The sequence below is a fragment of the Dysidea avara genome, chromosome 8 (genome assembly GCF_963678975.1).
Source record: "Dysidea avara chromosome 8, odDysAvar1.4, whole genome shotgun sequence".
Lineage (NCBI taxonomy): Eukaryota > Metazoa > Porifera > Demospongiae > Dictyoceratida > Dysideidae > Dysidea > Dysidea avara.
The window spans coordinates 32,432,433-32,456,620 of NC_089279.1; the positions used below are offsets into that span (position 1 = coordinate 32,432,433).

Sequence of the window (24,188 nt, forward strand, 5' to 3'; positions counted from 1 at the left end):
TTACACTACTATTGTTGTGTTGTAGTGTGTATCCAAGCTTTTTCTCATAATTAGGCTGGTTTTCTAAGCTTGCTATTATTTTAGCTTATTGGCTATAGTTTTTGCATGGAATATATGTTTATTACGAAGAATTGTACATTAGGAGACTTGAAGATAGCCTTTTGCAGTGAAAGCTAAGGTGTACACCTGAAATAAGAATAAATATTTGTGTGGTGGGTGTTCAATAGAAACTACACAGAGATAACTTCTATCATGTCTGAGATGGAAACAACAAAGAGTATGGTTAGAATAGCTATTGTTTAATTGTTGAAAATCTCATTGAAAAACAGTTTTAAAGTCATTGTGCACCCTAATTGGTTCTGTTCCATTCCAGTTCCATTCTGTTCCAGCTTTTATACACTGTAAATTCAGAAGTGTGAAGTTCATAATGATGGTATGACTCCTGCGGTCGCTTAGTGTGGTTGTCATACTTCTGAAGTATGAGCATCACACTAAGCGACCGCAGGAGTCATACCATCAGTATGATGATCACACTTCTGAATTTACAGTGTACCTTCCCAATTTCCTGAAGGTGGGTTGAAACAGTTTTCATAAGGTTTCAACAGTGTTATGCAAGCTATCACATTAGCTATGAGGCTTAAATATAATCATTACTGTGGTTGACCACCAGTTTCTGTCATTTGCAAATGAATAATTATGTTGGATAAGCACACATCATCACAGCATTTAATAAGATTGCAGCACAGATTATTACAAGCCTCCGTCCATACAAAAATGAACTAGTTTCCGGTTTTTCAAGATACGACTGTTGAATTTTGGATGGGCAAGCAGTAGTAAATAAGGTGCAATTGTGTGGAAGCTGATTTTTAATATGTGACCCAGTCTGGGAAAACCAGTATTATCGCCTGTTTAAAAGTATCGAGAAATGCCAGTTTTAAGTATTTAGTGTGTTGTAGCTTGCCAATGGTTGAAGTTATGTGTTCCAAATTTTCACACATTTTACACCAATTCCTTACCTTCCAGAGCATCCACTGTGCAAGCAGCCAACAACCAAGTTTCCCGCCATTTTAGATAGTGTTTAAACCGAGGTTGACTGTACCAGGTGACCTCCAAAAGGGGTGGGAGGCGAGGGCCCTAGAAGAAGGGCAAGATTGTGTTCACAAATTGAAAAGGAATGCGTATGGATGAATTAGGCCAAGTTTTGGGCCATTCAGGTCTCAAAATTGGGTAAAATGAAAGGAAATTCACAGCAGAGGTACTTATTCAACACCACAGAGCTGTACAGCCACATACAGCCATCCCCAGGCTGACCAGAGCTCCATTAAGGCTCCACATTGCACGTACGGATCACCACTGGGCTTGGGAAAAGCAGCCAGCAAAACCAGACCACTCAAGTCTAGCTGATTTTGATTGTGGAATTAGATAGTTTATTCATGTAGCTTTGTGTCCTGGGTGAAAAATCGAATCTGCTGGCATGGGCGATAAGACCAGTTTTCCCAGACTGGGTCAGATATCATTAAATGGCCATGGCTTTGTGATAATTTCGATTGTGGGAATGGTTGTTATTAACTCCTCTGAGATTTTTCATCTTTAAGGCTCCTTTTAGACGCTAAGACACTCCTTATCGTAGACCGTCATGGCGAATATGGTCTGAAGGGCTAAAAGGAAGCTTCAAGGGACATCTCCACACAAAAGGAAGACTAAAGGCGGCAAAAACAGCGAAGCTGATTGTCTACTCTGCAAAGAACCGATTTTGGAAGCTGGCGGACACTGTGTGGGTGACGATGCTGTGTTCTGTGAAGGAAATTGTCAGGGCTGGTTACACAGAAAATGTGCTGGATTGACTGGTCCCACCTTCAAAAAATTGGGTGAGCCAAACACACAATACTTATGTTCGTGCTGTATGATGGTAAGCCAGAACAATCAAATACATGTCTCTAAGCTCACAAATATAATAAAGGATCTCAACTCTGCCATCATTTCATTGACAGAAACCATAACATCATTAAAGTCTTCTGTCACAAAATATACTCCTACATCTGTTCAGGAAGCAGATTCCACTACCAACATATCAGTAAAGAGAACTGTAGATGACAGAAGCATGAATATTGTTGTGTATGGTATCAATGAATCTCCCCCTAAAATCGCTAAGCCTGATAGAACCAAAAATGACCTACTCAACTTACTTCCTGTACTAAATGCTGTGGATTGTTCTATCCAGAATGCATCAATTAAAGATCTATATCGACTGGGGAAATTAGACCCAAGCCAAACTCGACCAAGACCCATTTTAGTGAAGTTTCTTCACAGGATTGATGTCAGTACTATTTTATCAAACAGAAACCTAGTTAAAAAACCTGTCATCATCAAAGCTGATATGTCTAAGGATGAAAGAAAGATCGAATCCATGCTTTTACAGGAACGCTGGAGACTTATACAACAAGGCACAAATCGCAAATATATTACTATCAGAAAAAATGAAATCTTTGTGGGCAAACTACTTCATGGAAAAGTCATTGACCAAAACTTTGTAAAATATGGACCCCAGGTCAACACTACTGAAAATAGCTCAGCATCATCCATTTCTGTTGAAACTGAAATGGATCAAAATGGAACAACCTCATGACTAGCAAATCCAAATCATTACCCTGCACCTACTAACCTTAACCACAACTGTAGTGCAACAAATCAAGAACATTCAAATCATAATGAAATATCACTAGTGATTGCAAACTTGTAGTGTTTACAATAAGCAGGCAGAACTGGAAGCCTTCCTATCAACAAGTAATATTGACACACTGCTTGGATCAAATCCTCATCTTGAAAACATCATACTAAATAGTGAAATATTTCCAAATATATACAGAAAGGATAGAAATAGGCATGGTGGTGGTGTATTTATCTTGATCAGAGACTCTTTTTCAACTTCAGAAATAACTTTAGAGTTGCTATTGGAAATTGCTTGGGTCAAAGTGCATATTAAAAACTATGATGACCTTATAATTGGATCGTTTTACTGTCCACCAAACTCTCCACCAACAATATTAATATTGATGATTTAATGCAAAAGTTTAGTGAAATCAAGGAGAAACATCCTCACACCAAGATTATTATTGGAGGTGATTTCAATTGTCCTGGCATAGACTGGTAACATGGTTTCTTATCAACAGAGTCATACACATCTACATTACTCCGAGAAAAACTTCTAACATTTCCACAAGACTTTCATCTCAACCAGATTGTCAACTTTCCAACCCGTGGCATAAACATCCTAGACTTGTGTTTTACATCTCACCCTAGTATCATCTCCACTTGTAACTCCATACCTGACTTTAGTGACCATGACGCGTTGATTCCATACTGGCCAGTCTATCTGTCTCATTTTATCAACAAAAGCAAGAGCTATGCAGAGTACCTCTTTACAAAAAAGTAGATTGGGACATAATATGAAGTAGACTATCTGATCTGTCGCATGAATATTTAAATTTAAATAAACAACACCTCAGCCAGAACTGTCAATGAAAACTGGTCCTTTTTTCAAGAAAACTTTCAGAACATTATAGATGATCATGTCCCTTTTAAAACACTACATAAAAATACTTGCCTCTCCTGGATGACAGCCGAAATCACATGCCTAATAAGAAGAAAGAAACGAGTATATAAGAGAGCTAAACTTCATAAGCGAGACTCAGATTGGTCAGAATACAAAGATTTACAACATAAAGTACGTCCAATGTTAAAACATAAGCACAGGGCTTATATTACTAACATTTTTTCATCCTCAAACGATAACAAACTGTTCTGAAGATATATTAAAGCTAAACAACTACATACTACAGGAATTACTACCTTAAAGGGTCCTGATGGTGAAGCTAATAATAGTATAACAGAGTCAATAGATAAAGCAAAAATAATCTTAAATGAAGATTTTAAATCTACATTTACCACAGAACAATTTGATAACTTTCCTTCTAAGTCCAATTCTCCGTATCCAACTATGCTACATTTTGAGATTACCACACAAGGAGTTTACAATATACTAAATGAGTGTAATTCAAACAAATTTCCAGGTCCTGACAAGTTACACCCTTGTGCCCTAAAAGCCACAGCAGCAGAGATATCACCTATATGCTTACCGACATCTTCCGACAGTCTCTCAGTTATGGTAGACTACCAACTCAATGAAAGCATGCATATGTCACACCAGTTTATAAAAAAGGAGACAAATCAGATCCCAAAAACTACCGTCCAATATCACTAACTTCAGTAATCTGCAAAACCATGGAGCATATCATTGTCAGCCAATTAATGAAACATCTAGAGTCAAACATCTTAACAGAAAATCAATTCGGCTTCAGAGAACATCACTCCTGTGAATCACAACTGCTTGTGACTGTCAATGATATAGCCAAAGCAATAAACAATAAACTATAGGTAGATTTGGCAGTACTATACTTCTCCAAGGCCTTTGACAAGGTTGCACATGCTCGACTTTTACACAAACTGGAGTATTATGGTGTGAGAGGAAGTTTGCTGGAATGGTTTGAATCCTTTCTACATAACCGAACACAACAAGTAGTAATAGAAGGCGATTATTCCATATCTTGTGACATAACATCTGGTGTCCCCCAAGGCTCAGTCCTTGGACCTGCCCTTTTCCTAATATATATCAACGACATAACTACAAACATACATAGTGAGTTGCGACTGTTTGCAGATGACATTTTAATTTATAGACCGATACACTCACCAAGTGATCAGAAGATTCTGCAGGATGACATAACTACTCTTAAAAAAATGGGCAAATGAATGGCAGATGGACTATAATGTATTTAAATGCAACATCTTACAAGTTACCACACACCACACACCACACCACCAAAACATTTACATATCAAATGAATGGAGTACCCTTGAAATCAGTAGAAAAGATTAAATATCTTGGAGTAGGCTTGCGCCAATTATGCCAGCATAATTTCGAGCATAATAGGCTAGCAAAAGCATCAAGCATTATGCCAACATAATAGGACAATTTTCAAGAATTTTAATCAAAACGTGCAATGCGTATGCCAAAAATACTGCACAACATGAACACACTGCAAATTATTACTGCATTTCATTTCAAAAACCTTGCAGTGTTATTATTTTTACTTTTTCTTGGCTGATTAGTCACACTTTATGGAAATAAGATCGAGATACTCTAATAGAGCAGTCACTTACTTTAATACAGCAGTCAGAAAATGCAGATATACTCTAATAAAACAGTCAACTCTCCAGCATAATCTAGATTTTGAAAGCATAATTTTGAGCATAATAGGCTGGATTTTTGAGCAATGCTCAAAAGCATAATAGGCAATTTTCAAAGCATAATTGGCAATTTTCAAAGCATAATTGGCAATTTTCAAAGCATAATTGGCAATTTTCAAAGCATAATTGGTTCAAGCCTATCTTGGAGTTTACTTGAACAATAAACTTTCATGGCACGATCACATTGACTACATATGCAACAAAGCAAATCAATTACTTGGTTTCCTAAAGTGAAATTTACATTCCTGTCATAAACACTTCAAAGAATATGTCTACAAACAATTTCTGCTGCCATTTATTGAATATTGTTGTGCCATCTGGGACCCACACCACCAAAATGACATCTCTAAACTTGAAATGATTCGACATCGAGCTGCTCGTTTTGTCTTAAATAAGCCTTGGAACAGACACCACCGTGACAGTATCACAGACATGTTAAATGAACTAAATTGGCCATCTTTACAAGAATGTAGAAAGCAAGCACGCCTCATCCTATTGTACAAGATCGTTAATCATTTATTACTGGTCCCAAATCGCTGTCTGCCATCATTAAATCAAACTGCTACCAGAGCCCATCACGATCAGAAATTTAATCATAAACAATCTTCAGTAAACACGTATCTCTATTCATTCCTACCCAGAACTATTCCCCATTGGAATGATCTATGTATCCCAAATCTATCTACCATTGATCTTGAAACATTTAAACAATCAACTACTCCTACTTTATAATTGTAACTTAGCACTTATTGTATTTATTGTAACTTAGCACTCACTGTAATTTAGTACTCATTGTAATCTAGCACTTATTGTAACTTACCACTTACTGTAATTTAGCACTATTTGTAACCTAACACCTATTGTAACTTATCACTTACTGTAATTTAGCACTAATTGTAACCTAACACCTATTGTAACTTAGCACTTATTGTAATTTAGTACTAATCATTATTGTAACTTAAACTATAGGCACTTATGTTATTGTAACTTAAACTAGGCACTTATGTGTACATACCGCGTACATTAGCACAAAACCCCGTGTACATTAGTGTAAAAACCTGTCGGGTGTTTGCTAATCAATAAATAAATAAATAAAATAAATTTGCTTCCACCTGACAGTGGCGAATGTAACAAAAAAAAACCGTTTCAAATCTTTGTGTGACATGGGTAGAATTAACAAGTGAGCTAAAGACCTGGTAGGAAAAGTAGCTCCGCACAATGATAGATAATCATGTAAATTGTGTCTAAAAGTGAATCCAGCCACATAGCGCCAAGCGCAGAGGAAGAGTTCACTCCGAGCGGGTTCACTCTGAAGGGCTAAATTTGTAACTTGCACTACACGCATCCCAGAGAGCTCCTGTTTGCTGTAAACGGTAGAGAACAAATTGCTTCATAGATTTCTGTTAGTATAATGCACTTCGTGAAGATAGCTTGTTTGTTTTAGGCCCTATAAATGTCATGGTGAAGCCATACATAAATTGTTCCCAGCCACATACCGGCAGATTAGTCTCCAGACCCTATTTCTCCGCACGGCACTTATCGATTGGAAATTATAAACGCCTGCTTCGAAATGGTCTAGGGACTCTACAATAGAAAAGTTCTGCCAGCAAATCACCTCTGGATGGGTGAGCGTTGATTGGCCCTAGACCACTTCCAATGAGGTGTGGATGACCACAGTTGGCTTCATACTCAGCTAAAGGCAAGGCTTCAGCCTGTTCAGACTCTACAACCAAGGAATAAGAGCTATTAAATGTGTTTTAACGAGCGTGATCGTGTCTGAGATGCAAGGTGAAATATACAGTTTTGCCTCCAGACTGGCATGGAACTTGCAGAGAAAACAACAGATGTAGCTGGTAAGCCAAGAAGGTAAAAGTTATTATAGCTATGCATACTGCCATTTTCTCTGCTCAAGCTGTCTGCATGGAGGTGAGATTGCGCATATCACACACTCGTCAGCTCTGTCGAGAACTAGTAGCTGACAATGTTATTATTATTAGTAGTAGTTGTAGTGATTACGTAATTCATGTGTATGTATCACGTGTGTTGTATGCTGATTAGTGCGCTTCATGAAGAGTGAACACGTGTAAGTTGAATCGATCCGCTATCGTCGAGATTGTCCATTCGGATAGCTTCGAACCTCCGTTTCGTTACTAACTCTAGACTATCTATCACATTTTGGTGCTGTGACCAGGGATTTCGAATGGATACCCTTCAGCGCGCCCGTGCCTCCAGACGTGGCGGGCGCTGCTTCGTGACCAAGCTTCTCACCAAAGCTCAGGCGATCACTGAAACTTACACCGACGACACCCGGGAATCGATTTCGTCCGAAGACAGGGAAGGGATAGAACTCGTCCTCACTCAAGTCTCGTCGAAGAAACGCCAACTGGAAGAACTGGACCAGACGATCGCAGCAGCACTAACAACAGAACAAGAACTGGAAGACGAAGTTGGGGATACTGAGATGTACCACTTCAACCTAACTGAACGCATGGCCAGTTTGCGGAAGTTCACCATTTCTCCTGTGTTGCTAGCGAAGACTAAGGCCCATTCAGGAAGTCCTCAGAACCGTCCTATCTCTGACAACAGTACTGATCTACAGCCAGAGGACAATAACACTCAACCAGAGAATGCTGATCATGAGCAGGACTATTCATCAACAGGGCACACAGCAGCTGCTGGAGTGGTGAGTAACTCATTGCCGCATACACATGTTGTACGCAATGTGGGTCAGTCTGTGGGGCAGTTTGTAAGCCGCTTACCCAAACTTACCCTCCAAACATTTAGCGGGGAACCACTTCAATTCCAGACTTTCTGGGATTCCTTTGTGGCGGCTATCCACAATGATGAGGGTTTAACAGGGGTCCAGAAATTCCATTACTTAAGGGCACAATTGCAAGGGGATGCATACAATGTAATCGATAACCTCCCGCTCACTGACCTGAACTATGAACATTCTGTGGCTTTGCTCAAAGAACGGTTTGGGCAGCCTTATAAGTTGGTTGATGCCCATATGAATGCCCTAATGCACCTTCCAAAACCCGTTAATAGCCTGACTAGCCTACAGAATTTTCATGACAAGCTGGAAAGCCACATGAGAGCTTTGATGTCTCTGGGAACGTCTCCAGACACCTACAGTACTATGCTGACCCGCATGGTCTTAGGAAAGCTTCCTGCTGACCTTAGAAAGCAGTTTGCTAGGGACAATAGTGGTGGTGAGTGGACCATCAGGGATGTCATGGCTTGCATCCTTAAGGAAATCCGCGTCCTTGAAATAGGACATTACTCTAATGACTCTAACAAAGAGTTCCACTCCACAGCTGCATCCCTCCACACCGGAGCAGCTAAATCTGCAGGCCAACGAGAGAAGAGGGAACCAGTTTGCACCTACTGCAAGGGCTCGCACACAGCCAACCAGTGCACTGTTGTTACAGACCACCAGCAACGCACGTCTATTGTAAAGGGAGCAGGTCTGTGCTTTAATTGCCTGGCACACCATAGAGTGTCACAGTGCACCTCCCGCAGACGTTGCAAACAGTGCAACCAGAAACACCACACAAGCTTGTGTCATTCTCTCATTGCTACAACCAGAAATCCACAGCCACCATCCCCCTAGCACCCCTCAGCTACTCCCTGCCCCTGTAGCAAACCACATTCAGTCAGTGCTTCCTCCGCAGGCCCCCCCTGCTGCTAGTACAAGTGCACTTACCACTGTCTCTAGGCCCCAAACCCCCCTTGAGTATATTCGTAGTCCCTGCCTGCTGAAGACTGCTATCGCCACAGTCTCTGCAGGTCCGTATAGCACAGAAGGAAACATTCTCCTTGATGAAGGCGCACAGCGCTCCTTCATCTCTCGGGACCTCGCAGATAGACTTTGCCTGAAGACAACAAACAGAGAACGGGTATCTTTGTCATCCTTTGGAAACCGTGCATCTTCTGCCAGACTCCTTCAAGTAGCTACAATCTCAATACACACAATTGGTCAGAGCCCCATTCCTATCTCAGTTTTGGTTGTACCTCAGCTGGCGGCTCCACTACAGAACTCCATGCGGATGGAGCTTACCAAGTTACCCTACTTGAAGGGCTTGCAGTTAGCTCACCCTGTCACAGAGGATGACAACTTCGAGATTAATGTTCTTGTAGGTGCCGATTACTATTGGACATTTGTCCAAGACCAAGTCATACGTGGCAATGGCCCTACAGCTGTCAAGTCCCATCTAGGCTACTTATTGTCTGGCCCTCTACTGCAGCCATCAGCAGCTGCTAACTTGATTCAAGTAAACTTTACAGCTGTAGATGACCTTAGCCTTGACACCTTCTGGAAAACAGAGTCAACTGGAATTTCCTCAACTACCATGGACAGCGATAACCATTTCTTGAAAGACTACATGCAATCTAATATCAAGCGCCAACCGGATGGAGCCTTGTCCCTGAAATTTCCTTGGAAGGAGGATCACCCCCCTCTGCCTTCCAACTTCTCCATATGTGCCAAGCGTACCAGATCCTTGGCCAAGAGGTTAGCTAAGACCCCAGAACTCTTGAGCATGTATGGCCAGATTATTGCTGACCAAGAGTCCAAAGGCTTCATTGAGAGAGTCAATGATTTCAACACCAAACAATCTCATTACATCCCCCATCGACCTGTTAGGAAGGACTCGGCTACCACACCAGTCCGCATAGTGTATGACTGCAGCTGCAAGCAGTCATCCCACTACCCTAGCCTCAATGACTGCCTTCAGGTAGGCCCACCCTTCCTTAACCATCTGTGTGCCATACTGCTACGCTTTCGTTTGTTTATGTATGGTCTGTCTGCTGACATCGAGAAAGCGTTCCTTCATGTACAGCTTGATGAGTCTGACAGAGACTATACACGCTTTCTCTGGTTGTCTAACCCGCTTGACCCCAACAGTACATTTCAACTGTATCGCTTTAAGGTTGTCCTGTTTGGAGCTAGCTGCTCACCGTTTATGCTCAATGCAGCTATCACCTTTCACCTACAACAGCATCAAACACCAGTATCTGCCAATCTCCTTGACAGTCTATATGTCGACAATGTAGTCACTGGCTGTGACACTGAACAAGAGGCCACTCAATACTTCTTAGAGTCACGTTCGTTGATGAACTTATCGAAGTTCAACCTCCGCACCTGGGCGTCTAACAGTCCAATGCTCAGGAATCTAGCACACCAACACAGTGTAGCTGAGACTGAAGAGGTTGTCAAGGTCCTTGGGCTATGCTGGAATGTTCAGCTTGATGAATTGTATCTCTACTCCAAACCTGATCTTGCCACTTGCACTCCAGTGACGAAGCGTGATATCTTGCGGTACACAGCTTCAATCTTTGACCCACTTGGTCTAGCCACTCCAGTAACAATAACTGCCAAGTTGTTACTTCAAGAACTTTGGCAAGATAATGTATCTTGGGATGCGGAATTGGCTAAACCCTGTCAGATCAGATGGGCTACCATAACAACAGATATCTCAACTGCTTTACAACAAAAATTTCCACGACAGTACATACCTATGCTCCAAGCAGCAGACCTTTCTTCTGCTGTCCTACATGTCTTCGCTGACGCCAGCCCAAAGGCATATGGAGCTGCTGTCTACATCCAATGTGGCAACTATTCTTCACTTGTAATGTCAAAATCTCGTGTAGCTCCCATCAAGCAACACTCGCTGCCTAGGCTTGAACTTATGGCCGCAGTTGTAGCAGCTCGCCTAGGCCCCTTTGTGGTGGATTCATTCAAGCTTAGTGCCACCATTTACTACTGGTCTGACAGCCAAATAGTTCTGTGCTGGCTCAAAAGCAAGAAGAAGCTTAAACCTTTCATCGCACATAGGGTGAAAGAGATTCAGTCCAAATCATCACTATGGCAATATTGTCCAACAGCTTCCAATCCTGCAGATCTTTTGACCCGTGGATTGACAGCATCACAACTGGCCGATTCAGTGTTGTGGCGAAATGGCCCCTCTTGGCTGTCATCTCCTGCCAAGTGGCCCATCTGGAATCCTTCTGAAGCCATGATTATACAAGCTGTCACTGCTGATGACCCGCTATCAACTGCTGGGGTCCACAACACAGCTATATTGCCACCTACCACTGGCTTGCACAACATTGTTGATCCTTCAGCTTACAGTAGCTACACCAAGCTGCTAGACGTAACTGCGTATGTTCTGCGTTTTGCCCATAACACCAGGCAAAAGCTCTTTAAGCTCACAGGATCACTAACCCCATCTGAAATATCCATTGCCAATCTTCGATGGGTGGGTAATGTGCAGCGCAGGTGCTTCCCAGAGGAACTAAGCTGTCTACAGTCGACTAATCGTGCATCAAGACTGCCACTGGTGAGGCAGCTCCGACTCTATGTGGATCACACTGGCTTGATCCGTTGTGGTGGTAGAATACATAATGCACCGCTCGCAGAATCAGCTAAATTTCCTCTTCTTCTACCACAAAAGGACCCATTTACCTCCCTTCTCATCTGGCACATACACAAGCAACAATACCATGCTGGGGTTAGCATGACACTGACATCCCTCCGCCAAATGTATTGGGTGCCATGTGCAAGGCAAAGAATAAGATCCTTACTGAGGAAGTGCGTGACCTGCAAGAAATTAGCTGGTAAACCATACTCTGCACCGGATCCTCCCCCACTGGTGAAGGCCCGTGTACAACAATCCATGCCATTTGAAGTCACTGGGATCGACTTCTCAGGTGCTCTGTATGTGAGAGGCATTGGAGGAGAACACAAGGTGTACATTTGTCTATTCACCTGCGCTGTAAGTCGGGCAGTACACCTTGAGATCGTAACAGATCTCACGGTCGAATGCTTTCTACAGGCCTTCCGTCGCTTCAGTAGCAGGAGGTCCTTACCACGCCTTGTTTTGTCAGACAATGGCTCAACCTTTCTTTCAGCGGCAGCGGAATTGAAGGCCTTATTCTCCTCACCCTCACTTACAGACACCTTAGCTAGGACTGGGGTAGAATGGAAGTTTATTCCCAAGCGAGCCCCCTGGTTTGGGGGTTTCTGGGAGAGGCTAATCGGGTTAACAAAGTCGGTCTTGAAGAAGGTCCTGGGGAGAGCATTCACAACACTAAACAGCCTTCAAACTTTAATTGTTGAAATAGAGGGTATTCTTAATAACCGGCCCCTTACTACTGCCCCCACAGACATAAATGACCCAGACCCCATCACTCCTGCCCACCTACTGTATGGCAGGAAAGTTGCTTGTGTGCCCTACCATGTGACTACTGAGTACGACTACAGTGATCCTGACTTTGGAGACACCAATATTCAGACAAGAGCTAAGAAACAAGGAGCATTGTTGCAACACTTTTGGACTAGATGGAGGCAAGAATATCTCACTGGGCTTCGAGAGTTTCATCAAACAAGTGGCTCCAATGTTCAAACAATCAAGTCAGGAGCTATTGTTCTAGTGCATGACGATACTCCCCGTCTCACTTGGCGTCTTGCAGTAGTTGAGGACTCTATTTCTGGACAAGATGGTCTCATCAGAGCTGCGAATATTAGAACATCAACTGGCAGGACAAACCGTCCAATAACCAAGTTATACCCCCTGGAAGTCAGTACAGCAGAATCCAGTTCCATTCAGAAGCAAAATTACCAACATAAGGAAAAGTTATCAGACAGTGTTGCCCAGAATCCCACAGTTGAAGCAGCAAGTGGTAGTTCCAAACACACTCGACCCATCCGTCAAGCAGCAATTCGAGGAAGGCAACAAGTTCAAAAGTGGACGAGAACACTATGTGGCCCCCCGGAGGATGTCGAGAACTAGTAGCTGACAATGTTATTATTATTAGTAGTAGTTGTAGTGATTACGTAATTCATTGTGTGTATGTATCACGTGTGTTGTATGCTGATTAGTGCGCTTCATGAAGAGTGAACACGTGTAAGTTGAATCGATCCGCTATCGTCGAGATTGTCCATTCGGATAGCTTCGAACCTCCGTTTCGTTACTAACTCTAGACTATCTATCAAGCTCTTTTACCTTTGTTGTAGAGTCTGAACAGGCTGAAGCCTTGCCTTTAGCTGAGGATGAAGCCAACTGTGGTCATCCACACCTCTGGTTTGGGGCCAATCAACGCTCACCCATCCAGAGGTGATTTGCTGGCAGAACTTTTCTATTGTAGAGTCCCCAGACCCTTTCGGAGCAGGCGCTTATAATTTCCAATCGATAAGCCACGTGCGGAGAAATAGGGTCTGGCTACGCGGCAGGTTGGTGTGGTCTTACGGCCAGATCGCATTTTTTCCTTTTTTAGTGATGGTCAGTGGTACCAGAGACACAACCACGCCCATGATGTACCCAGAACATAAAAGACACGCCCAGTCATGTTGATTCGATAACCGGCTTTATAATTCCATTCAGCATAAATTATACAATTCGTGTATAGATATAGCTATGCATGCAAGTATCTACTGTTATACCTCACTCTCATGCTCGATTGATCCTTCCAATTTCTTTACCAAGAACGTTATTTGGAGGCCACAGTTTCCTTCCGCAATCTTCCCGTTGACTCGTGTAACGCGTACGTGAGAACACTCCTTTTCATTCCACTTTTTAACAAGGTCAGTATTTTTTTGTTGTCTATGAACAGCCGAAACTGTTCCCAAAAGGGCCAGATTCATTTTAGCAATACGTATACTATCACTTCACGGAAATGGACGGAATAAAACCACTTCTTTTGTTGTGGCGCGCACCAGTTTTTAATTTGTCCGGCTTTGTGCGCCCGCTCTTAAAGCCGCATGGTATAGACAGAGGCTCCAATCTTGGATCTTTCTTGAGAGTGAGATTCACAAAGTGAACAATGGAGATGCAGTCCTTCAGCCGCAACCATGTAATTCAGCAGTTATATTATAACTGCAATTTTCTTAGATATGTCCAAAGCCTTTGATACCATACCTATAAACAGACTCTGCAGCAAACTTAGTCACTATAGTATTTGTGGAAATGTATTAAGATGGATTAACAGCTTTCTGATGAACAGGTCCCAACAAGTTGTTGTGAATGGTGAATATAGCCAACTGTCAACTGACTTCTTCTAGCTGCTCTCTCTACAGGGTGAATTGTTTGTAGCTGAATGATCTACAAGGTAACTTCTTCTAGCTGATGTCTCTACAGGGTGATTTGTTTGTAGCTGAACTATCTACAAGGTAACTTCTTCTAGCTGATCTCTCTACAGGGTGATTTGTTGGTAGCTGAACTTTCTCTACATGATGGTTTCTTTGTAGCTGAACTCTCTACAAGGTAACTTCTTCTAGATGATCTTTCTACAGGGCAATTTGTTTGTGGCTGAATTTTCTACAGTGTGATTTCTTTGCAGTTGAACTCTCTACATGGTGGTTTCTTTGTAGCTGAATTCTCTACAAGGTAATTTCTTCTAACTGATCTCTCTACAGGGAGATTTGTTTGTAGCTGAACTCTCTACAGGTGATTTGTTTACAGCTGAACTATCTACATGATGGTTTCTTTGTAGCTGAACTCTCTACAAGGTAAATTCTTCTAGCTGAACTCTCTACATGGTGTTTTCTTTGTAGCTGAACTCTCTACAAGGTGACTTCTTCTACACAGTAAAAACGACTTTGTCATACTAACATATTTCATGTTATTTCAGATGCAAAACCAAGCAAACACGGTTCAAAAACGGTATTTTGCATTTCAGATAACATAAAAATTGTTATAATGACACAACTGTTTTTACTGTGTAGCTGATCTTACTACAGGGTGATTTGTTTGTAGCTGAACTCTCCACAAGGAAACTTCTTCTTGCGGATCTCTCTACATGCAGGTTGATTTGTTTGTAGCTGAATTGTGTACATGTAATTTGTTTGCAGCTGAGCTCTTTACAGAATGGTTTCTTTGTACGTAGCTGAACTCTCTACAAGGTAACTTCTTCTAACTGATCTCTCTACGCGGAAATTTGCTTGTAGCTGAACTCTCTACAGGTGATTTATTTGCAGCTGAACTCTGGTTTCTTTGTAGCTGAACTCTCTACAAGGTAACTTCTTCTAGCTGAACTCTCTACATGGTGGTTTCTTTGTAGCTGAACTCTCTATAAGGTGACTTCTTCTAACTGATCTTATTACAGGATGATTTGTTTGTAGCTGAACTATCTACAAGGTAACTTCTTCTAGCTGATCTCTCTACAGGGTGATTTGTTTGTAGCTGAATTCTGTATAGGTGATTTGTTTGCAGCTGCATGAGCTCTTTACAGAATGGTTTCTTTGTAGCTGAATTCTCTACAAAGTAACTTCTTCTAGCTGATGTCTCTACAGGATCACTAGTTTCTAGCTGAATTCTCTACATGGTGATTTCTTTGTAATTGAACTCTCTACAAGGTAACTTCTTCTAGCTGATCTTTCTACAGGGTGATTTGTTTGTAGCAGAATTCTGTACAGGTGATTTGTTTGCAGCTGAGCTCTTTACCGAATGGTTTCTTTGTACGTAGCTGAACTCTCTACAAGGTAACTTCTTCTAACTGATCTCTCTACAGGGAAATTTCTTTGTAGCTGAACTCTCTACAAGGTGACAGGTGATTTGTTTGCAGCTGCATGAGCTCTTTACAGAATGGTTTCTTTGTAGCTGAACTCTCTACAAAGTAACTTCTTCTAGCTGATGTCTCTACAGGGTCACTAGTTTGTAGCTGAATTCCCTACATGGTGATTTCTTTGTAACTGAACTCTCTACAAGGTAACTTCTTCTAGCTGATCTTTCTACAGGGTGATTTGTTTGTAGCTGAATTCTGTACAGGTGATATGTTTGCAGCTGAGCTCTTTACAGAATGGTTTCTTTGTAGCTGAACTCTGTACAAGGTAATTTCTCCTAGCTGATCTCTCTAATACAAATGTAATTCTACATAAGGCATGCTTAAATTAATGCCAGTTGGGGTGACAATGGAGCTGTTGTTGTGTGTGTTACAGTTTACTGAATTACAATTTTATACATAAATTCTTATAAAATAGCACAGAATACATAAGAATTTAATACGTTAGCTGTACTGTGCCCAAGTAACCATACCAACAAGCTGTGGTAAGCTATACTACATTTGTATACCTATATCTATTACATATGTACACATGACATATATGCACCAGTGTATAGCAGTCAATTTGTAATACACAGGATATACAATTATAGTATATCATATTCATACATACCTGTGTAAACTGAATATATAATTGAGTTATGCCTACTAGTGTGCACCTGAGTATATCAAACTTTTTGCACAGTGTATTTTTGCAGGTCCAGTCACATATTTCATCAAAACTTCGGTTGTATGCAGATGATACTTTACTCTACAGAAGTATTCATTCTGAACAAGATGTGGTAGTCCTTCAGAATGATTTGGATACTTTATCACAATGGGCTGATGTTTGGCAGATGTCATTTAATCCTTCAAAGGCTGAATTTTTGAGAATTACCAATAAAATTAATTATGTTCAGTCATCCTATTACCTATCTAATACCTTAATACCATCAGTAAGTCATACAAAGTATCTGGGTGTCATTATCGACAAAAATCTTAAATGGACATAACATGTTAACATGATCACTGCAAAAGCAAACTCAGTAAGAAGTCTTTTACAATGGAATCTAGCAAAGTGCTATAATACATTTGTTCGCCCCATTCTAGAATATGTCAGTACAGTGTGGTCCCCATACCATGAACATAACATCTATAAATGAGAAATGGTACAGAGAAGAGCAGCAAGGTTTGTGATGAATAACTATAGCAGAACAGCTAGTGTGACAGAAATGTTGAACAGTTTACAATGGCACACATTGGAGAAGCAAAGAAATAATTTGAGAGCCTCACTAATGTATAAAATAATTAATGGCATGGTAGATATTAATGTGCACCAACAGTTTAGACCAAGCAACACCACAACTAGAGGTAACCATCAAAGATTTCTGCAGTTGCCAACAAGGGTAGATGCTTATAAGAACTCCTTCTTTCCTTTTACAATAAAATTATGGAACCAACTAGATGATCATATTATCCAAGCTCCATCTCTTGATTTATTTAATAATTTTATAAATTTGTAAATAAGTAGCTAGCTACATATGTACGAATATACTCATGATTGAGTTTGTACATTAACATATATATATATATATATATAACTAGCACTTAAGGATTTCAAGAAATTATAATAGCATGGCCTCCTTGTGCTAGTTATATTTGAAAGTGTTTACACATAGTTAGACAATTGAGAAGTTACTGACTTTTGGTAAAAAGCGAGGGGTAGCCAATGCCTTGGGACTCTTGTACACTATGTGAGAAATCCAATCAGAAATACACAAATATTTTAGAAACCAAATGGTATACAACTTTCTGTTTCTGCAGATGTGTTCAATGAGTACTTTCTTTCAATTCCACACAAAACAATTGCTAACGTGACTGGTAGTGTGCCAGCTTGTGAGTTTCTAGAAAAATTTCTGGAGAATAAGTCTGTGCCTCAGATGCGGTTCTCTTGTGTTGATGTTGGGACGGTGTCATCTGTTGTTACTAACCTAAATGTTCATAAAGCTACTGGAGCTGATGGGGTCTCTGCTCGGTTTGTTAAAGCTTCTCCTTTTATGGTGAGGGTGATTACTGTGTTGATTAATCGATGTATTGAAAGCTCCACTGTTCCCAATCAGTGGAAGCAGGCTATTGTGACCCCAGTGCCTAAGGTGAAGCACTGTACTAGTATGTCTCACTTTCGTCCAATTTCTGTGTTGCCTACTTTATCTAAGATACTTGAGCGTATCCTGTATGATCAAATGGTTTCACATCTGAACAAGTACAATCTACTGACACCTCATCAGTCAGGATTTCGTTCTGGTTATTCCACTCATGATGTGCTGCTGTATGTAACAGATAAATGGATTAGGGCTATTGATAGAGGTGAATACACTGGAGCTGTGTTTTTGGATCTGGCTAAGGCCTTTGATACTGTTGATCATGCGATTCTGTGCTCTAAGTTGCAGTGTTATGGTTTTCACGGAGCGTCTTATGCCCTGTTATGTGACTATCTGTTAAATCGACAACAATGTCTGGTGTTTAATGGTAACACATCAGACTGGGGCACTGTTACAATTGGTGTGCCCCAAGGATCTGTTTTAGGTCCATTGCTTTTTGCTTTATACATCAATGATTTGCCATCTGTCGTTGATTACTCTACTATGGACCTGTACGCTGATGATGCTGAGTTACATTATAGCCATTCAGACTTGGGTGTTGTGGAAGCACAAGTTCAATCTGATTTGGACAAGGTAGCTCGGTGGATCAGTAGTTCTCATTTATGTCTTAATGTTGTGAAGTCAACTGCCATGCTCATTGGAAGTCGGCAAAGAATTTCGGGCAAAAGTTTTAATGTCTCAATTGGGGGTATGGCTTTAAGCCAAGTTGACTCTGTTCGATATTTGGGTGTTATAATTGATCCCACATTATCGTGGTCCTTACATATCACTAATATAGCCTCTAGAGCTAGATCAAGACTCTCATCAATCTTTCGGTATGGAACTTTGACACCTGCAGTGCTATGTTTGCTTTATTCAGCTTTTGTCCTACCATTGTTTGATTACTGTGATGTTGTGTGGTGCCCCACCACCGCTAAGTTTACTGCACTGATTGAAAGAACTCACTCTAAGTTTATGAAAAAATTGCCAGCATTGTACCAGAGCAAGTTTTCCTTTACTTTGGTGGAACGTCGTAAGTTTCATACAGCTATACAGATCTTTAAATCTATTCACCAGAAGCTACCTTCGTATCTCCACAATATATTTCACTATTCCAGAGATATCACAGGTCATATTGGTCGAAACATTAATAGACTCTTTGTTCCTAGAGTAAACAACAATTATGGGAAAAGAAGTTTTTATTACAGGGGAGCTATGATATGGAACAGTTTACCATCAACTGTTACTGAAGCAACCAACTTATCTAAATTTGTACGGTTATATCATGATAAATTTAGTTGATTGTATCTGTGTAGTTTTGTGTACTGTTCTTTGTATACCCTTTTGTGTTGTATGTTTATGTATGTATGTATGTATGTATGTATGTATATATGTATTTGTGTATGTATGTATGTATGCTTGTTTCGCAGGGCTCCACTGAAAATCAGTGTTTTTCACTGAGTGGAATCCCTGTTTAAATATTACAATTACAATTACAAACCAAATCCTAAATCCAAAATCACGTAAAAATAATGGAGAAAGTGAGTTTAACAAAGCAGACAATGATCGATTACGAATAGCTAAAACAAGATCTAGATCAACAACTGTACAGGTAGTTACTAGTTAGCAATCTCACTAAATGCTTTTAAAATACACAAAGATTGGGACTCTCGTACACACCATTTGGGTGCTTTGCGTGGGCGTTGGCAACCCCTCTGGTACACCATTTCGGTGTTTTGCATGGGCGTTGACTACCCCTTGAAAAAACAAAAACAAAAAGACTATACAGAAGATGAGCCCTGCACAACTACGTGGGTTTCTTTGTACAAAGCATACACTCACCTTATTTGCACAGTGCCCAATCGTCATCATGGACGCTTCCACCTCCCACCGTGCACTAAAGTAATAGAAACATCATTAAAATAATAATATAAGCATTAATATTATTATAGCATAACACAGCAGCTCAATATTACAGCATGATAAACAAACCAAACTCAAAGTATTTATACAGAAAACTACGCCCTAGACATTTAATCGTCTTTGAGCAAGGCCATTTTAACGAAGGCGCAAATTGTGCGTGGGTGGGCAATTCATTACATTCTGTTCGCCGTTTATAACTATCACTGGCAAACTAATGTATATACAATATCAAAGAACGTATATATTTAAACAGTTGCATGATACTTATAGACTGTTTTTTCACTGTCAACCACTTCTTGTGCGTGGGCGGCCCACTACTCCTCCCCTCCGCACCCTCCACCCACCCACCCCCTATATGATATATGTGCTATACAGGTGAGCATATAAAGTTGCTAAAATTAACAGGTTTCTGTAGAATCAGTTTTTAAAAAAAAATATTCTAATTGAACAAACAGTACATTTTCATACTATAGCTGAATGACATTAAAATATATTGAATTGTTCTGATATGCAGTACTAAAATGATGAGTGTGAGGAGTGGAGTAAGTAAAAACTGACTTCTAGTGATTTCACCTCTATTTATTATGTTCTTCTACAGTACATATACTTATACTCCTTATCAGTATGTTGCAGGGAATGTACTAGTTATAGTTAACCAACAATAACATCTGGGAGATAGTAGCAAGCTTGTACAATGCTAACAATTTGGTCACATATTATAGTACACCAACCAGCACATGTAAGAACTAATCATGATAGTGGAAAAACCCCTACAGTTGTGCAGTGAATTTGTATATTACATGTAGGAACAAATTTAGCTACAATAGATTGTCTTAGGAAGGAAAGGTTGTGTCTGAGCTATTTAGTTCAAGGATACAGTGTATCATAGGTAGCACAAATATAGTAAAATGATTTTTGTTTAGCTATTGCTATATATTACGATCTCCAAAACACAATACTGAAAAGTGTATAAATGCTGTAGAGCATAACAAGTAGTGAGAAGTCAGTTTTTGCTTACTCCACTCCTCGCATTCATCATTTTAGTAGCAGACTGCAAGTTTTCTGAAGACCCTTAGCTAACACGACACTATAAAACCAACCTCAGAATGTAAAAACCAAAAATATGTCAGTCCAGTAGTCCAGTCCAGTGTTCCAGTCCAGTAGTCCAGTCAAGTGATTAGTTACACCAGTTTGTTCTTGCATTTGCCCATACTTTATGTGCTGGAGAAAATGACATACAATCAAAATGAGCTTATGTCACACTTTTTATGTTGTTAGGTCTATTACTAAAAAACCTACACGTGTTGACTGCCTGACATTTGGGAAGGAACATGACAGTAGGAACCAGGCCAATTGTGTGCTTATAATTGTTGTGAGTTACGTACATTTATTATATTGTTTGTATGTAATCCATATTACAGTTGGTGCTGGTTATTTATCTAAAGTTATGGTTATTCATGTTGACTGCAGAATTCTCATAATAATGCATTCATTAATATTTTCCCTGCCTCCACATGCATAAAAGGAAAAATAAGTGGTCTAGCTACATGAGACTAGCAGGTTGTATGGAGATAAGCTAGCCATCCATTTTCAGATCTGACAACTTTAATGTGGTCAGATTGAACAGCCAGCCAGAATTGGGAAGGGATGGTCATAAAATAATCTAATTTGATTGATGATGTAATTAAAGTTTCAAAATAAGTAAATCTAAGATATTTTTTTACAACTTTTCTTAATTTTGCTATGCATAGCTACAAACATAAAAAATGTGATGGTTGTACAATGAAAATACAGTCATGACATAGATGTGGGAAATAGTAATATTATAGATGGCTTGCTGTAGTCAATCCATATCAGAAAACGTTTATACTGATCCCAGCTATTGAGAAGGTACCATAGTGGGACCGGCATTGGCTACCTAAGTAACACAGCTTCTCAAAACGCATTATAATTTATTAATGTCTGGATGGCATGTCACAGCACACAGTAGATTTATACAGTATCAACAAACATTGGTCATATAAGCACATGTACAACTGATCACAATTTTCTCAGTGAGTGAGTGTGTTTTCCTTAATCCTTCAATATGGCCTGTCTCTGCAATCATAGGTTGTTGGGGGTAGTGTTTTTAATTTTCAAAGCAAGCGTATTATTTTAACGTTTTCTTCTTGTTCTCATCATCCAGGTGACATTGTTGAGGAAGACGAGCAATTCCACCTGTAGTATATAGCACATTGTACAGTTAATTTAGGGTAGCATGGACATTAATTTTAAGTATATGTATAGCAACTTCTTTGTTGCAAAAAATTGAAATTGTAAATTATTTTGGATAGAGGCATAACTTGTACATCCAAATCATACGCACAATTAAGTAGCTATACCCACTTAAAATCATACATTATACTATAGTGTCTATCCAGCAGATGCTAGGGGAGTTGGAGTCAATCATTGATTGGGGTAAAGAATTCCAACCATTAATCACTCTAACTGAAAAGAAAGATAATCTTGACAAGCAATTTGTATGTGCATGGCTTGAATAATTTCATGTTATTCCCTCTTCTTGTTGTTGTGATTGTGGAGAATGACAAAAACCTCTCTGTATTTGTTACAGAAATCGTTGATCATTTGGTACTAAAATAGCAGATCTCCTCTGAGCCTTCAGTACTACTGTAAAGACGGTAGATTTAAATAGTGCAATCGATCATATTAAGACAAATCACAACAGGTGGTAATCATTCTAGTGGCTCTTCATTGTATAGCTTCTATCTTATGTTTATCCATGATGTAATATGGCTCCCAAATTGCATTGTTATACTCAAGCAGTGGACGGACTAGGGATTTGGCATGTCATCCAAGTCCATACATTCAAATACTTTAGAAATAAGACCAGTGTTGGGAGTAATGCATTACATAATATTATTACTTTTGTGGTAACAAAGTAATTTAACGAAATACGCTATAAAAACAGGTAATATAACTTAAGTTATTTTACTTACAAATATAATGTGTTACCTAAGTAATATAGTTACTGTAACGAATCTAATATTATTACTACAAGTAACAAAGTTACTAATCTCGTTAGTAATCCACTGAGTAACGCCTAGCCACAATGAAGTAATGAAGCCTACTGAATGAAGCTTATTGACCAGCTTCTTACTTATAACCAAGATTTGCACATTGTCCAACAACGCAATCATGTCACGTGATAAGGTGGTAGTTTCACATGTGACAACTTAAGGCTGTGGACACAAAGTAATATAATATGTAATATTATTATAGTTACTTTATTTTATGGGTAATATGTAACTGTAACTAAATAGTTCAGTTGCAAGTAATATGTAATATGTAACTAGTTACTTTTAAAAAGTAACTTGCCCAACACAGAATAATATCTAAATTACAGTTAACCTTCTTTGCAGTAAAATTTGTGTGAATGTAGAATTTTAGTTTAGAATCCATGTAAATTACCACTGATACAAAATAGTGCTAAAAGACCAATGGGTTCAAGTTTATACTGTATAAAATACTATCCTGTAGTCATCTCAATGCCAGCTTTTCACAAGTTATACATAATTGAATGATCACTTTTTCACATATGAAATTGGTACATGTCTATAATTATGTAAACAATTACATATTCAATTAATCAGCAAATATTGTACCTTCTTTAGTTCATGGTTATGATCAGTGTTAATTAAAGTTACAACAAAGTGAGATATCCTCTGAAGCACCGTTTCACTTTAGTCAATGATTTTAGCTTAGGTTCCCTGGCTCGTGATAAACACCTCATACAGGTTTTTCCTCTAGTGTTCACCCTCCACTGCCTAACTGGTAAAGCAGATTAAAAAACATAAAAATGGAGTTTAATTTTTTCAACTAAAACACCTTTCCTATTTACAAAACACACATATAATATAATTCACACAAATTGTCAAAATTTTGTCATATAACTAATACCAGGTTCTTCCCTATAGAGCTAACCAGCATGTGCCATATTTTAAGTTTCTACCTACAACTTATTAATTTATTAGCAAAACCCTTAGGGGTAACATGCTAATGTACAAGCACAGTAATAATCATTATGTAAATAAGTACAACTTAAATATTTTTGTCAACTTCATATAGATCAGGGTAGGGTAGAGAATTTTGTTCAATAGTTGTCTTTGGGGAAAAAGAGTTATGGTAAATTTCTGTACTGGGTTGGTAGTGAGAGAATTTTGGGTGATATTAGCTCTAGTGTTTGTAAACGACGGCGACAGCAGGTAGTAGTACAGCTAG

General features: G+C 39.6%; 1 protein-coding gene across 2 annotated transcripts in view; it reads right to left on the reverse strand.

The window, feature by feature from the left end:
• The window catches only part of LOC136264309 (uncharacterized), an 88,924-nt gene extending 74,963 nt beyond the window's left edge, over positions 1-13,961 (reverse strand). For both annotated transcript variants that reach the window (XM_066059025.1, XM_066059024.1), the window contains exon 1: positions 13,751-13,961. In XM_066059025.1, coding sequence (XP_065915097.1) covers positions 13,751-13,951 — 201 coding nt within the window. In that variant the 5' untranslated portion in view covers positions 13,952-13,961. The remainder of the gene's footprint in view (positions 1-13,750) is intronic.
• Between the last annotated feature and the right edge of the window lie 10,227 nt (positions 13,962-24,188).